The 17033-nt window shown below is 36.5% G+C and overlaps 1 protein-coding gene across 2 annotated transcripts in view; it reads left to right on the plus strand.

Annotated features, from left to right (window-relative positions):
* The window catches only part of LOC105747738 (ATP-binding cassette sub-family C member 2-like), a 78089-nt gene that overhangs the window by 37938 nt on the left and 23118 nt on the right, over positions 1–17033 (plus strand). For both annotated transcript variants that reach the window (XM_049710551.1, XM_033406873.2), the window contains 4 exons: positions 593–769; positions 4162–4329; positions 5486–5648; positions 10562–10637. In XM_049710551.1, the coding sequence (XP_049566508.1) occupies positions 593–769; positions 4162–4329; positions 5486–5648; positions 10562–10637 (584 nt within the window). The remainder of the gene's footprint in view (positions 1–592; positions 770–4161; positions 4330–5485; positions 5649–10561; positions 10638–17033) is intronic.

Genomic DNA, 17033 nt, shown 5'->3' on the forward strand with positions numbered 1-17033 from the left:
GGAGATAAGGTCTTTAAGGAGATAATAAGTTAAAATAAGGTCAGTAGGGTGGGCCCTAATCCAGTATGGCTGATATCTCTATGAGAAGAAGAAATTAGGACACACACACAAAGGGAAGGCCATGTGAAGACTCAGGAGAAGAAAGCCATCTACAAGCTAAGGAGATAGGCCTCAGGAGAAGCCAACCCTGCCAACACCCGATCTCACACTTGTGAGAAAAGAAATTTCTGTTGTTTAAGCAACCCAGGTCATGGTACCTTGTTAGGGTAGGTAGAGCTGACTAATACACTCAGTGTCTGCTTCCAGAAAATCCCACCAGACAGGTAACTTTGATAGAAGCTAGAGTGAAAGTAAATAAAAGGCACCAAGTAACTCATTTGAAGGGGCCTCTAATAAAAATACATAAGATTAAAACAGGATATAAGATGAAAATGTAGATAGAATATATTTACATTGAAGAAATCATCTAAATATTTTTAAATTCAATTTAAAGAAAGCAAAACCATGGACTAGATACGTTCCTTTAATGTGGTGCATGCAAGTTCTCCTTTTCCCTTGTTAAGAGTATTTATTTTATATCTTTCTTTTGTAGGGCTCTGTGGCTTATGTTTCCCAGCAGGCTTGGATTCAGAATTGCATTTTGCAAGAAAACATTCTTTTTGGCTCTGTCATGCAGAAGCAGCTTTATGAGCGAGTTTTGGAAGCCTGTGCACTCCTTCCCGATCTGGAGCAGTTACCAAATGGAGATCAAACTGAGATTGGAGAAAGAGTAAGGAAAATATATTTTATCTTATGCAGGAATAACATTCCATTCAGCTGCACTAATAGAATATTTATAGCCTTTTTACTGAGGTCCTGAAGAGCTATACAACTATAATTTTAAAAAGTCATTGTAGAATTCCTATGAAAGAGATGGCCATATTAAGGACGAATAATTATTTATTATTGACTATTTTGAAAATAGATTAAAAATCAGCAGGAAATTCTGTTGTTAGTGTCCAAATGGGGGAATGAAAGCCCACCAAGTGGATCATCAATGCTTTGCCTTAGTTGCTGGCATAAGGCCGTTCACTATCTAATGAGGGAATAATAGTTTTGTTTCTTCCTGAAGCTCTTGTGCACAAAGTCAAGGCTAGGACAGTAACAACAGAGCCCCAGTCTCCAGTGGTTGCACCAAGGCCAGGTTCCAACGAGGCTCTGAGACGATGCTGTCATGAATGTACCTGTTCCATATTTACACATTCCTGATTAAGAGGAACTTGTTTCCCAGGCGTCGTATTCTTTGCTCTATTTTATTTTCATCTCATTAATGAATAGTCATTATGCTACCCAGTGTTTTGGAGTTAAAAATAAAACAAAACAAAACAAGATATCATGAGCCAAAGTATGAAGCCCAAGAGATGATCCCCAACCCATGACTAAAATCTCCACTAATTAAACATGAATGCAAAAGCAGCCTCTGCCTACGATTCTTGTGTACTATGAAGATAAGTAAATAATCCTTAGTGCTTTGAATTTCTGAGAAGAGAGTTAGAATAACATTGTTAGGCATTTTTACCCTGGCTTCAAGTTATTTAATTGTCTTGTTATATAAATTGAAAGTTATAGAACAAAACTATAGAAAGGGGAAATATTTAAAATCGAGGGTGTACATTTTGCTGTACATCTGAAATTAACACAACATTGTAAATCAACTATATTTCAATAAAAATTTAAAAAATAAAATCTAGGATGAGGCAAATTTTACCTTTAACTAGACTTACTTCGGTTTCATTCATAGCCTGTTACTTTGCAGATGTATTTTCTCGAAGTGTTAAATTGATTTAATTTTTTTGCAACCTCTGTGTTTTTTCTGGCATCTTCACTATCCCTTGGTGAAATGGCACCATAGCTAGAATTATGCAGAAATGTGACTTCCTTTTCAAACTTGTTAATACATATCGAACATTATGCTGATAAAGCCAATCTCTAATAAAATGAAATAGCTAAGTATGTAACTAAAAAATTGAAGTGGGAAAAATTCAAAATGTGAAGTATAGATTTAATATAGTCATTAAATGTTATTGCCACTTATAATTTCTGCTTTTTATATTTTTAAATTAAATTTCTCCCAATCTGATGATGTACTTTAAAATAAACATATAATTGAATATTTCAAAAAGAAATCTATTTACAGCTGTTTATGAGATGACCAAGATAATGAACGTAGAATTTTCCTCACTTTTATTAATCTTTTTCTTTGGCATTCTTCCACTGAACACAAATAGTTATTAATCTATTATATGCCCTTATTCTGCAATGGGGTATATAAGGGTGAGCAAAAGAGCTATCAATCACCCAGTCTTCAAGGGACTGCAATCAACTGGATCTCTGCCAATGATATTATCAATTGTCTTTACCAATATTTATTTGGACACTATGTGCTGGGAATGCAAGGATAAACTAGGCACGAGCTCATAGGAGAGTGAGACACTGACATGGGTATTGTCATTTCTAGCAATGGGTGAGTAAACAGGACACTGAAAGACAAGAAGGGAGGGAATGAATCACTTTACTTGGAACTCTGGGTAGAAGATTGATTTCAAAGAGGACTTAGAGTATCTTTTGAGTTGAAAAGGGAGGATATGGGCACCCAAGCAGAGTGTATAGGCTCTGCCCAGATATGAAAAGGCAGGCTAGTCTGCTTGTAGGTCACAGTCACTTGAGAAGGCAGCATTGGGTGAGTGGTTGAAAGATGAGTTAATACCAGAATATAAGTATCTTAGGTTTCTACTAAGGAATTTGCTGATGCTCATGGATGATGGGAAGAGAGAGACACGGGCATACAAGATTTTTAAGCAAGATGATAACATAATTACAAGATTCGTGATGACAAGTCAGAGGATGGATTGGAGAGAGGAGTGATTGGGTAATAATAGCTAATGTTGATTGTGTCCATATTTGGTATTGGCTTTGTCCTAAATATATATATATATATATATATATATATTTTTTTTTTTTTTTTGGCGGTACGTGGGCCTCTCACTGTTGCGGCCTCTCTGGTTGCAGAGCACAGGCTCCGGACGCGCAGGCCCAGCGGCCATGGCTCACAGGCCCAGCCGCTCCGCGGCATGTGGGATCTTCCCAGACCGGGGCACGAACCCGCGTCCCCTGCATCAGCAGGCGGACTCTCAACCACTGCGCCACCAGGGAAGCCCTGTCCTAAATATTTTACACTCAGTAAATGCTCATGACAAGCCCATGAGTTGGGAGCTGTTATAATCACACCACACACACACACACACACACACACACACACACACACACACACACACACACACACACACATATATGTATCATAGTACTTTGTATATATTTTTTTTACTCCTGGCTCCCCTGCTAAAATGTGACCTCCTCATGACAGAGGCTCGGTTTCATTTATCTTTAAATTCCAAGTGCTAGCACAGCACCCAGAGTATAGGAGATATTTGTTGAATAGTAGGAGGACGAGAAAGGCAAAGAAGCAATGACATTTTACAATTATAGGGCACTGGCTGATTTCTGTGCTGCATGGAGAGCTTTTAAACCAGATCTGTAAACACTAAACATAAAATAAATCAAGTAAATTGGGCCTGGCCCCATAATTCTCCATACATGGCTGTACACGTCGACTTTAATTCTCACAGAGTGATGTATATTCCTTATTCTTGCTTCTTAGAGTTGTACTTTTGCCAACAAGACTTGTACTAATCTTTCTACAGAAGAAAACAGGACATGTTGATTGCTGCTTTGGTAATTTAGCTATTATTCTCAGTCTCCTGTGTGTCAATTTAAAAATGATCACCAGTGTCAGTACACAGCTGGCAGCCAAAAGTTTTCTTTAATGTTCCACAGGCACAACTTTTCAGAGTTAGGGAACCGGAAATTCTTTTCTCCATAACTGTTAGTATCTACTTTTGAAAGCACGCAATTAAGAGAAAGCAGATATATCTGTTAATGTGCACAAATTAGTGGTACTAGGAAATAGAGGCTTTTGGAATTTTAGGATAAAGAAAGGTTGGAGTGTTAACCCTGAATTATTACCTATCCCTGCTACAGAAGAGAATTTGGATGTAACTCTATGTGCTTTGAGATTTACACATTTTTCCTCTGGTTCTGTTTTTTCTCCTGCTTCATTTTCAGGGTGTGAATATAAGTGGAGGTCAGAGGCATCGGGTCAGTCTGGCCAGAGCTGTCTATAGTGGGGCCGACATCTACCTCCTGGATGATCCCTTGTCTGCAGTTGATGTTCATGTTGGAAGGCAACTTTTTGAAAAAGTGATTGGGTCCTCTGGCATGTTGAAAAACAAGGTAGCCATAGCATCACTTATGCTTTAGTGAGGGAAGGAGAGGATAATCTATGTAGCATTATGCCCCAAATTCTAATATTTTATTTGTTGAAGCAGAGTAGTTAAATTTCACATAAAGAATGAGATGTTATATTGCTCTTTTACAGACTCACTTTAATGAATGTTTTAAAATTTTTTACAAGTTTACTCTGACCACAACTTATGTGATTATTACCTCATTGACTAATACCATATTCGAAGGTGGTTTACCTGCCAAAATGAGTTGTTTTTAGCTTAGGTGACTTTTTTTGAAAAGTGGTATTTTGGTGCATAGCACTTTTATAAAAAATAGTATTACTTTATTATTTATTACTTAAAATGTGGTATTATTAATCTAGCGTTCATAACAATTCAATTGTCTTGTGAAGGAACCAAGAAGAAAGGAATTAATATTTACCAAGTGCATACTATGTTTGACACTAAATTAGTTCATTTAGTTCTTATAGCAAGTCTCTGAGATAGGCATTATCGTTGTTCTTGTTTTATACATGAAGAAACTCAGGGCTTATAATGACTTGTTGTAGCTTGCTTAATTTAAGAGCCACAGAGATTTTTAAAAGCCTGTCTGACCACAAAACCATACTCATCGACTCACTATATGTGTTTACAGATTTATAAATATAGAGAATTCTGGAAAATTTAAATAAATGTATAAATATTTAAAGAATGGACAAATGTCTTTACTTATTGAAATGAAACCAAGATAAATCTTCTCATTCAATTTTATGTATATGTATACAATAATATGGAAAGATTTAAAAATAAAGACTTGAATCAAACATGTTTTTGTAATGCTACAGGACCTTAGAAAAAGGAAGCAAGAGTGACAGTTATAAGATTGTTTTTAATTTGCTGTAAATTTGATTCATTTTTAATGAATGAAGAATACCTGAACTAATGGGTTAAAAACATTTGCTGACTTTTTTCTTTTTTCTTTTTTGTCTAGCAGTGTATCATCATTCATTGTGAAATATATTTATATATGCTGCCTCAAACTGGCACCTACCAAGAATTTTACTCTAAAATAGTAAAGACAAAAAATAATGATTGCAGCTCTCTTTAAAATGGCTTATTTTTGCCATCTTTTGTAACCCAGGGAATAAAATACTCTTTTGTAGACTCGAATTTTAGTGACACACAACCTCACACTTCTACCCCTGATGGATCTTATTGTTGTAATGGAAAGTGGCAGAGTAGCACAAATGGGAACATACCAGGAACTTCTGTCTAAAACCAAAAATCTCACGAATTTGCTTCAGGCCTTCAGTGAACAAGAAAAAGGTGAGGACACAGTGAAAAATAAACCTAAGATACAGTGTGCTTACCCATTTTGAAAGCCCATGAATTGCCTGATTTCTTACTATGCATTTTTCTTCATTCATGCTACTTAAGTCAGGAACTGGGTGTCTTCCTTTCTCTAGAAAAGAAACAAATACGTTGGGACACATCAGCTAAAAATCAACCTTGTTCATGATTTTTAAGCAAAATGTTATGCCCCAGGGTCAGTTTGTTCATTTATGAAATAAGAGATTAGATGATTTATAAGCTCTGTTACAGGTTTAGAATATAATGGGTCTAAACATTCTACTTTCTTTGAAATTAAATCCATGTCAAATAAATAATAAATATTTGAAACATACTATTACATGTTGTGGGAGAGAAACAAAAGAAAAGAAAATCTGAAGAATGACAAAGGAGAATGATATTTGTCTAACTTTTACAAAATAGCAACTGAGTTTATTTACTACTAATTTTTGTTACTATAGTCCTAGTATTTTAAATTAAGATTCATAGATATTTGTGTAAATGAAGTGGTTTGGTCTTTATCTAATTAGGACATAAGGATGTTTGAAATCTAGTATGAGTTTAATATTCCAGAGATCAGTCATTTTCCAGCTCTGAAAGTTGGATGTACCATTATCTTTTTCCAGCTGTAGACGTTTTCTCATGTGTACCACCATCATGATCCTTGTTCTATACCTTTCCAGAACACCACTGAGAAATGGCTGGAAAACCAGTGAACTATTTCATAATTGCAGGCTAAAAGAAGACATATAGAGTTATTCTTAGTATTTCCTACATGAACTGGTATCTATTCATTCACTTTACACTTTACCTGGATATAAAAGTCAGAAAGATATGAAAGCAGTTTATAACAAGATCAGTGCAATTTAGTATTTTAATGCCATGAAATCAAAAAGCAGAGCCATTTTGCTGATGTGTTTCTCTAAGCTAATACACTTTAGGTATGCACTACTATTTTCTTTATTCCTTGTGTATGCCCCTTTCTCAAATTTAAATATTCTATATGTAGATACATTCAGAAAACCCTGATCCATTGTCAGGTGGCTGTGATCATTCTTAATAAAAGAAGACCTTGTCTTTTCTTAATGGCTAGCAGTTTTGGAAATGAGCCCTTGCCTATTTGGTCAGGCTAAGTAATAATTTATATTTAGTGTGTAGGAAAGATATATCTATGAGTGTCTCTGAGGGCTGCAATGAGGATGTGGTCTGTCATTTTCTCTATCCCCAGCACTTAGGTAGCCTCATGTTAGGCAAATAACAGGTACTCAATAGCTGTTTGTTAAACAGATGAATCTGCCTCCATTTTTTCTACCAAAAGTATGTCTCCTCAGAGTGAATGGGATGATTTGTAATGCTACGAGCCAGGATATATTTTTTGCTACTTATTTTAAAGGCAACATGAAATATAAGTTGTATTACTTTGGAAAATATAGCTCTGAAAGCAGGCAGTGTGTAAGTTTTAAGTTCAATATTTAATCTACCATAAAATATGGAACACAATTTTGAAAGTTGTGGAATTTGCTCTTGTTTAAGTCTCCAGTTTTGGAAACAAATATCATACCTCCCTCCATTGATATATCTTATGTACACCAGTCCTCTGTGGTAACAAGTGGAAAACATTCTTGAAGTTGAGCTGACATTAATAGATGTTACTATCTCAGCAACAGAAATATGACAGATTTAGGAAAATGTAAATTGAGCTTTCTTCTAGTTACTTCAGTATTGTGTCTTTTCTGTTAAAATTCAGAAAGGTGGTGAGTAGAGATCATTTTTGTACTAGAAATAGAATATGGTTTTTACAATGAATATTTCTGGGATTTTGATTTATTTGGATGGTGAGTAAAAATATATATAAAGTCTTTTAAAAAGCAGGCATAAAATTACTCATGTTAATACTAGATAGATAGATATTTGTAAAAGGTCAGCCATATATATTTTAATTTTATTAGTGACCACACACAGCAGAACAAAAATAGATCAACTGATATACAATTGATATAAAACATCCCCCAGACAACAACTTCAAACCTGGTTACATTTAGTCACATTCCTACAGTATTGCCCTTAGACCTGGGCCAATTTGACCCAGTCCTATACTACGTCTCCGCTCTGCCTTCCCTGGCTGGCTCTCTGGCCAAGGCCTAGGGATTGTGCCCATCGGGGGTCCTCTTCCCATCCCGCCACTCCTTGACCACTCCAGGTACTTGGAGTCCCAGAGTTCTCTGCTCATATGACATAAATTTGCTCCAAGGACCTGGGCTCTCATTCTTTAGTTCTACCCTCTTAAGGGTCGACTGCTCTACTGGCATTCACTACTCCTTGGATGAAGGATGTTTTTTTTTCTTGGAGGAGGGTTGGCAGAGTCTGGACATGTAGCTGAGGCAGCCACAGACATGGTGAGGGGTGGAGCTGGGGTGGGAGAAAACCCAGCAAGCACCTTGACCACATCACCCGGGACTACCGCATTCCCCAGAGGAACTCGCAGGGCTCCAAACACTCTCACCTGGATTTTGCCTTCCAGGTGGTCGGGAAGGTGTATGTGTTAGGGTAAGCGATACAACTTATTTACCAGTCTGTTAGTTCCATCTATAGCTATCAAATACTTAGAAGTATGGTATGCGGGCCTTCATTTATACTCTTGCCCCAGTTACCACAAATGTTAGGCGCAGGCCTGTCCCTGTGGGGAATTTCTTTCTCTTCTTTGCATAAGTAGTGAATAAAAATCAACTTATATCTGAGAACATTTTTACTGGAATTTAGAAGAAAGAGGACAGAATGTGATTTGAGAAGTGTGATCCCCACTTCTAAATTCAATCTGTGATCTATCATTTATTTTTTACAATTTATCCTTTTTGGCCTGAGTCTGTTCAGGAATTACTTTAAAAAGCACACAATATTTCCATTTAAAACTTTTTATTAACTTAATGTGACATGAAAGTGGGAGTAAAAGTCAGCACAACATAGTGGAAAAAACATGGGACCAATTTCAGAGCCCTGGGTTCTGGTTCTAGCACTGAATAATTATATGAATCTTTGTAAAAATGACCTCTTTTCATTCTTCCCATTTATGAAAAATGGGACTTGAACTAGATCTGTTTGTCCTGGTGTCTGATGTGGAAATGAACAGTGTACATTTTTATCACTCCCTTGCCCCCAAAACTGCTTATGACCCAGACACTTTTTCTTTTCCTATAATTCTCACCCTCACTACCAGAGTTGATGACAGATAAGTAGAGTTTACAGTACAATTTGGTTTGGATACACCAGATCTCTAAAACTCCATCTAGCTCCGAAAAATCTATAAGTCTTAGCTTATGGAAATATTATATAAGAGGTGAGAATCAGAGGAGAGAGAAGAGTTTATGGAAAAAGATATGACTAAAGATAAATTTACATATTTGTAGGTTTAGGATAATTCTTACCCATACTAATAATACTGATGGTAGCTAAGATGTCTTAGGTATTAATTCTGTCAATATAGTCACAAGTGTTTTACTTAATTCTCCCCAAAATCCCCTTGAGGCTACATGGTCCTAATATACATCTTGCCCAAGTTAAGACAGTGTAAGTTGCAGAATTTGAATCCATCACTTCCTATGTTTCATGCCAGAGGCCAGTCAAACTCTTAAACATTATATCAAACCTGTAGGAACAAGTACATTGACGTAGTGTGAAAGACAGGAAGGAGTGTAGGGCTCAGCTCACGCTTGCTCTCTCCATCTCTCTGTCTTTCTCTTTTTTTCTCTCTCTCCCTCTCTGTCTCTTTGACAAATTTGGGTTTCAGGCAAATCACTTATCCTATCTGAGTTTTATTTTTCCCTTCAAAATAGGGGTAAATTTGCCTGTTGTTCTCTTTATCTTATCAGCTCATTTTGGCACTCAAATTGTATAATGTATGTGAACACGTTCTATAAATTATAAATATATAAATTCAAACATTATTATTATCAGCTATAAAGATGAAAATGTGCCTTAGGTAGGAGAGGATGAAACATCCCCAAATTGAATTTTAATTCCGTGAGACATGGAAACCCACGTTTCTTAGAGATAGTTGATGTAAATCAGAGGCTTCCTTTAAGGACCAGATGTTTACTTCTAGAAATAAGAAAACATAGAGTTCATATAAGAGACCTTAGAAATCTCCAAGTCCACTTCCTTCTTTTTAAAGATAAAAAGTCTGAAATTCAAGGAGGTTAAGTATTACACTGTGGGAAAAGACAAAAATCTGCCTAGCTCTGAGATGTTTCCCATCGAAGTCACTAACAGTAACTTGAACCTCAGTCTTGTAGTTCTAGATGTGTGACTTTGATTAATGCTACCTGCTTTACTTCTCTGTGCTTTTTATCTGTAAAATAAGGATAATCGTAGCATCTTCCTCACAGGGGTAGTTTTGAAACATAAGAGTTAAAATATGTAAAGTACTTAGAACATTGCCTGCCATGTAGGAAGCTATTATTAGTGACAATAGTAAGAACATGACAGAGATTTGGGGATTACCATTGCATGCTCTTAATACTTTTCACAATAATATTTGTCTATAAGACTTGATGATATTGCTTTTTTTTTTTTAAAGACTGGAGTCATGTTCCTCTTGGGCAAATACTTAAACCTTCTGTGGAAGATCCAAAACAAGTTAGCACTCCTCTCTAATGTCTAAGAAAGAACTTCTCCGTAGGCTTTTTCATTATGGAATCTTAGTTTTATCAAGACATTACAAAACATTTTAGGTGAATAAGAAATAATGGGGAAAATGAAAGGCTCCCAGTATACCTGTGGATCCAGAACACAAAAAAATTCTCTAACTTGTATAATCTTTCATCATATTTCTCTCTATTTTGTGCATTGTTTGCTTTTATGGGTATAAAAGCACTCACCGTCTTCTTCCGCAGCTCATGCTTTAAAGCGAGTCAGTGTAATCAACTCCAGAACTGTACTGAAAGAACAAATCCTGGAGCAAAATGATAGGTGAGTATTAGGGTAATACCGGGCTCATAGGGATTATGGACTAATTAATTACATTTTTTAGCATTTAAAATGCATGCTATAAAAGTGATCTGTACATTATGATGGATACAAAATGTACTTAGTGGTTTCCAAATTTTATACTAGGAGTTACAAGGTTGTATCTAAGTTTTTAAGTGAGATGTATGTGACTTAATTTGGGACACATAGTAACTCTCAGTAATTTCTAGCCAAATTCTACTAGAAGAAACCTACTCAGATTTCTGTGTGAGCTAAAGATATACCTCAAATGAATCTGTTTAGAAAAATAAGAGGAAGGGAAGGAGGGAGGAAAAGAATGATAAGGGAAAGGAAGAGAGAAATAAAAATAATAAAACTTTGACCCTGATTAGATTGTTATATTATACTTCTTTTTCATTTTTGTAAGTAATTAAAATGAACAGTGATTGAAGCAAATTAACCTAATCAGTTATTTGCCCTAATACTCCAACAGTTGCAAAGAGGAGACAAAAAAAAAAAAAAGGAATAATAGCAAAAAGTGGTTTAAAAAGTAAGTGGCTAGAATTATAGGGAGGTGCTAAAATGCAGGATTGGAATGGATTAGAGACAAGCAAATACTTCAGGATCCAATAGCTCAGAATTTTGTAGTTTTGACCTCGAGTGAATGAATGGGCCTTGAATTTATTATTTTTTTTGAAAGGATTGGATATTCCTGTGGTTGTGTGATGATGTGGATGTTGCAGCTTGGAGCTCTGTGTACATACCAGGTTTAGCTGACTGAATAGGTAAATTAAATTATTCCTCTGGATCATAAAGACCTTGGACTGCTTTTCTTCTTTATTGTCTTGGTGTTGTCATCCAGTCTCATGACTTTAATTACCTTTACTCCAAGTTTATATCCCCAGCCCAACCTGTCCTCTGAACCCCAGAGTTGGACCCTCCTCTTTGATGTCTAATCTTCTTAGCTAATGGCAACACTGTTCTTCCCGTTGCTTAGATAAAATATCTTGCAATCACCCTTGACCTCTCTCTTACTCCATATCCAATCCATCATCAGATCCCATTGGCTCTATCTTCAAAATATATCCAAGAATCCAGAATTCAAACACTACTCATCACTTTCACAGCTTCCCTTTGTCCAAATCACTATCATTTCTCCCCTGAATTATTATAATTGTCTTCTTACAGGTCTTCCTGCCACCAGCCTTGCCCTGTACAGTCTGTTTGCAGCGTAACATCCAGAGTGGTTTGTTTTACAAATATGAGTCAGATCATGTCATTCTTCTGCCCCAAATCTCCAAAGGATTCACATCTCAGAGTAAAATCCCGAGTCCTCACAATGACCTATAAAGCCTTGGAGGACCTGGACCTGTTTACCTTTCTCAGAACCTCCTAAAGCTCATCTCACTATCCTACTGCAGCAAGACTGACTCTGCTATTCCTGGAAGGCTAGGCATGCACCTCCCCTGGTGCCTTTGCACTTTCTGATCCCACTGCTTAGGGCATATTTCTCCCAGATATCCATATGGCTTGCTCGCCCATCTTCTGCAGGTCTTCTGCTCAAATGTCACCTCATCAATGAAGACTTAGTTAGCCACCCTATTTTATACCACAATACTTCTTACCCCTTCCATGCTTTTTCCCCCATAATTTTTACTAATTATCAGTGTACTGGAAAATATACTTATTTACTTTATTTTGTCTTTCTCTTACCTCTAGGTTATAAGCTTTATAAGAGCAGGAATTTTTGTCTTTTTGTTCACTCTTCTCTTGCCATCTACATAACACATTTCAACTAAACACTGAATAGCATGTGTTCAGTAAGTACTTTGAATGGATGAATAAATAACTAGAGACTGAAAGCACACTCAAGGAACTTTTAATCCATCATTTATTTTATTTTATTTTTCTTACCATTATAACAATAAGTTTCATTTAAATGAGTGTCAGTTTTTAAGGATATCCAAGAAAAGCAAAAAATACACTGAAACAGACTTTGAAATTTCTGGGCTGTGGGATCTTCAAATCTCTAAATTATAAAGAGAGTTTTCACCTGTGTATAGTCTCACCATACACTCAATAAGTAGCTTGCTTTAAGGCTTAAATCTTAAAAATCAATAAGTATTGTTATAAACATAATCATACCCTTTCCTCTGTAATAAATCATTTTTTCTATTTATAAGTCACGGTTAGTCATATCCAAATTGAACCTCTTAAAGTTTTTGTGAACCACTTTTACAAAATTTCTCCTTGAAAAAAGAACCCCAATCCCTATAAACGTTTGTTTACAGAACTGGTTTCTAAACATTTCTCAAGTTCTGGCGGCTCAAACAGAAGCCAGCATTGCTGAAACTTACTTCTTCAGTAGAGTACATCAAAAGGATCACCTCAATCCTACCATGGCACATTCATGTCAACAGAACCCAGCGTCAAACTTACTTTTTAATGACTGTGATAAAAATGTTATTGGAGGTCCATGAATCCCCACATACCAATCTTTTCTTGTTTTTAGGCATGGCAATTATATCACTTTTATTTTTTGTTTGAGAGGTCAGAGACCTATTTTCATTTCTCCAAAACATGTACATCTTTGCCTACTTCCATGTATTTCCTAGTTTATTACTTTCTATACTATTCCTAGTCTAGCTTTCATCATTTTTTATCTGCTTTACCATTTGGTAAGGTAACATTACATGGGGAAGATTTTCCTGACTTTCAACCTAATTTTTTTTAACCATACCCAATTATTTCCAATTTATGCAGAATTAAGATAGACTAGAGATTGGAAGATACAAACAGACAGGAACTTCACAATGGAGACTCTCTACAGTGGGATGTACTGAGATAGAACAATGAATCTTCCTCATGGAAGGGTTCACAGGGAAACTAACTACCCATCAAGCGGGAGGTGGAAAAGAAGTTGGACCGAATAATGACTGAGAGTCCCTCCCTTTGAAATTTAAGAGTTAGAATTACATTATGATGTTAGTTTTGTTTTCACATGGGGACTAAAATAAGTTGAACTGTTTCAATATTTTGTTTTTCATTTTTTGGTTTAAATTTATATGGTATATATTATTTTATTTCCTTAAATATTTATTACTATCTTCCCCGACCAAAATAAACTGGAAATGCTATTTTAGTATCTAGACTGCCCCCTTTTGGCTTTCATGTCAGACTCTATTAATCACTTTAATCCTCCCATACATACTCTGTACTTTGCAACTGTATGCTCAGTTCAGGGATAACGGTTTCAGTATGTTAATTTTATATATTTTATACAAAAATATGCAGACCGGTATTATGCCGACTTTCCCAAGGGTTTCTGAAGGACAGAGTAAAACTCATTTTTAAAACTTCTCTACCAGCATAAAAAAATTTGCTTTTTTAAAATTCAAATAAAACCTGCTATTCACAACAAAATGCCCAGGACCAAATGCAGAACTTTTGTGGAAAAAGGATAATTAACATTGTAGTTTGGAAAAACAGTACCCTCCTGTGTAGTGGCCAGTAAATTATTGGTCTTTCTTAGTTATGTCTAATTAGGATGCCTTAATTCCCTTTTAACAGTTGGGTTCATAGCATTTTATATCCAGCTACATTAAGAATTAATTTTTTGGCTTGACACCAATGCTAAATTTGCTTATCCAAACAGAAGCCATGCCAAGGGCTTGAAGGATGATGACAGTAATTAACCCAAATCATATACCAGGAGCTATTCCGATGAAAGTGTCTGTTAAATAGTGTATCTTTTCCTGAGGTAAAGCTGATCCTACAAAGGGCATGCATGTACTGCAACCTCCCACAGAATGTTTCTTGACACTAATGCCAGAGACGGAAAGGGAAGAACTACTGGGCTGATCAAATAGCCATTTCTTATTCTGATAAACAAAATGGGAAATGTGGAGAAATGGGGGCATGTACCTCAGTTTAGAATTTCTAGAGGTCAGTTTGATATTAGATATATCAAATGACTTAGAATGTAGCATATCTCATGCTCCTATGTCCCTACAAGGGACCATGAGAGATGTGTAAAGAGAATTATCATTACAGCAATAATTAAAGCAGGAAAAATCTGCAACCAGTATACATTTTGATTTTGTTAAATAAATCTTAATATAGTAAAATGATAAAATATTATGTTGCCATTTGACAAAATATAATGCTGTAATAGAATAGTATTTGAGGTGCATTATATACTGAGTTACAAAGACCACGGGTAAAATTTTTTAAAAATTCAGACTTGTTATAGAGCAACATTTGAATTATGATACCACACATATAGAAAAAAGACTATAGCAATCCTCACCAGCATGTTAGCACCAAATATCTCTGGAATATAGCATTATGAGTATTTTGCTTCTGCTTGTCTTCGTCTGTTTTCTCTCTTCTTTCTCCTCTGTTGTCTTTGCTCCTCTTCGTGCCATTCTGTATTTTCCAAACATTTCTTCAGTAACACAATTCCAGAGGAATTGACAGCTACTTGGTGATTGGTTGGAAATGTGTCAATGTTGAGACCGAGGAAGCGTCGTGGCCAGAGAAAGCTTTTGAGGAGATAGGAAGTAACTGGTTTCGTGTAGGGCGTGTTTGAGATAATCAAGCAGAGACGAAGTAGGTGGCAAGTAGGTTTTTCACCGTATGGATCTGGAGCTCAAGGAAGAGGTATGGACTTGAGAAATCCATGTGAGAGTCACCCACAAAGACGAAGGTTGTTGAAACTGGGAATGCATGAGAGTGCTCAGAAAAGAGTGTGGAGCATAGAAAGGAAATAATGACTAGAACTGAGCCTCAGGAAATACAAACGTTAAAGGAAGACAGAAACTAATGGAGGCCCAGAGAGGTGGGAGAAAACACAAATGTGTGATGGTAGGGAAGTAAGAGGAAATGTCTCTTCAGCAAGGGAACGGTCAATGATGTTAAATGCCATGGAGAGTTTAAGTGAAATAATTTTTAAAGTATCCCATGAATACAGCAATAAGTATTGTACTTACTTTATCAAGGCCCCATTGATGGAAACCGTTTCAGCCAGGTGCCAGAAAGTTCGAGGAGAAAAAGGTGGTTTGGCAGAAAAATGTTTGGCTACAGAAAGAAGGCAAGAAGTAGGATAGTAACTGAACATACAGTTGAGGGTGGAATCATTTCTGTGGTGATGGTATTAATTATAGATGAGAAAAATGTGGAGTTCTCTGTGGGCTGAAGGGAAGGAGTTGCTAGAAAGGAAGACTATGAAGATTAACAAAAGAGAGGACAGAATTCAGGGTCTCCTAGATTTGCCTTAAGCTAAGAATCCCTTGCATCATTTGTTTAAAAGACAGATTTCTAGAGGGGAAATCTTATAATCTGCATTTTAAAAAGACACTGTCAAGTGTGTCATTGACAGGAAAGTGTGGAAACGCTATATTTAATAAATGTATTTTGAGAAAATGGGGCAGAATGGGATTCAGCTCATAAGGTTATCCTTAGATCTGAGGAGAAAACTACCTTTGTTTTTTACAGGAGAGAATTAGAAAAGGCTGGGTGGAGATGCAGATAAAAGTAGAAGTGTGGTGACTGACTTCCCTATCTGCTTTGACTTTCTCCATCAAGTAGGACACGGGGGCGCCTTCTGAGAGAGATGCAAGAATTTCTAGGCACTATAAAAACCCGGGTGGAAGGAAGATATTACTTTATGGTGGAGCCAGTTTGCTGGGCTCTATGATCTTTTGAAGCAGCACTCCGCAGATGGGCAACAAGTGTGACAAAGGCTAACTTGTCAGTTTTAACGTTGAAATTTAATTGAAAGAAAGCTATTAAAGTTCAGAATGTCACCACAGTTTGGATGACATGGTAATCATGGAGTACAGGTTGGATAATAAAAGGAATCGAGACAGGGCCTAGGTTTGCCTGGGGCTGAGAGTTTCCCGGATGTGGGACAGTCAGTGCTAAAACCAGGAATATCCCAGGTAAACCAGGATCGTTAATCATTTTAGGGGGCAAGGATGATAGAAAGTTACATTTGGGAACTGGGGTCTAGGTAGAATAAAAACCAAATACAGTGAGAGTAACTGAATGTACAATTTAGAAATAGAAAAGGTTATGTTATGGCCAGGGACTGAAACAATTGGAGTCAAGTTTTCAAAGGTGGATTAGTTCCAGGTAATAAGATTCATGGTTTGCGGTCATGAAAGTTGATGGCCAATGTAGAATGCAGATGCAGGACTCTGGAAGTATGAAGGTCATGAACGTGAAAAGAGATTGAGTTTAATACATTTGTCCTTGTCAGCTGTGACGTCACCCAGAATGGTGGCAGAACGAAGTGGGACGAATTAGCCTGATGCTAGTCTTCTGATAGGACAGGAGGCGAGTAGATGCGGAGGCACAGATTATGGTACAGCCAGATGGCATTGTCTTACACAATCT

The sequence above is a fragment of the Orcinus orca genome, chromosome 5 (assembly GCF_937001465.1).
Source record: "Orcinus orca chromosome 5, mOrcOrc1.1, whole genome shotgun sequence".
Classification (NCBI taxonomy): domain Eukaryota; kingdom Metazoa; phylum Chordata; class Mammalia; order Artiodactyla; family Delphinidae; genus Orcinus; species Orcinus orca.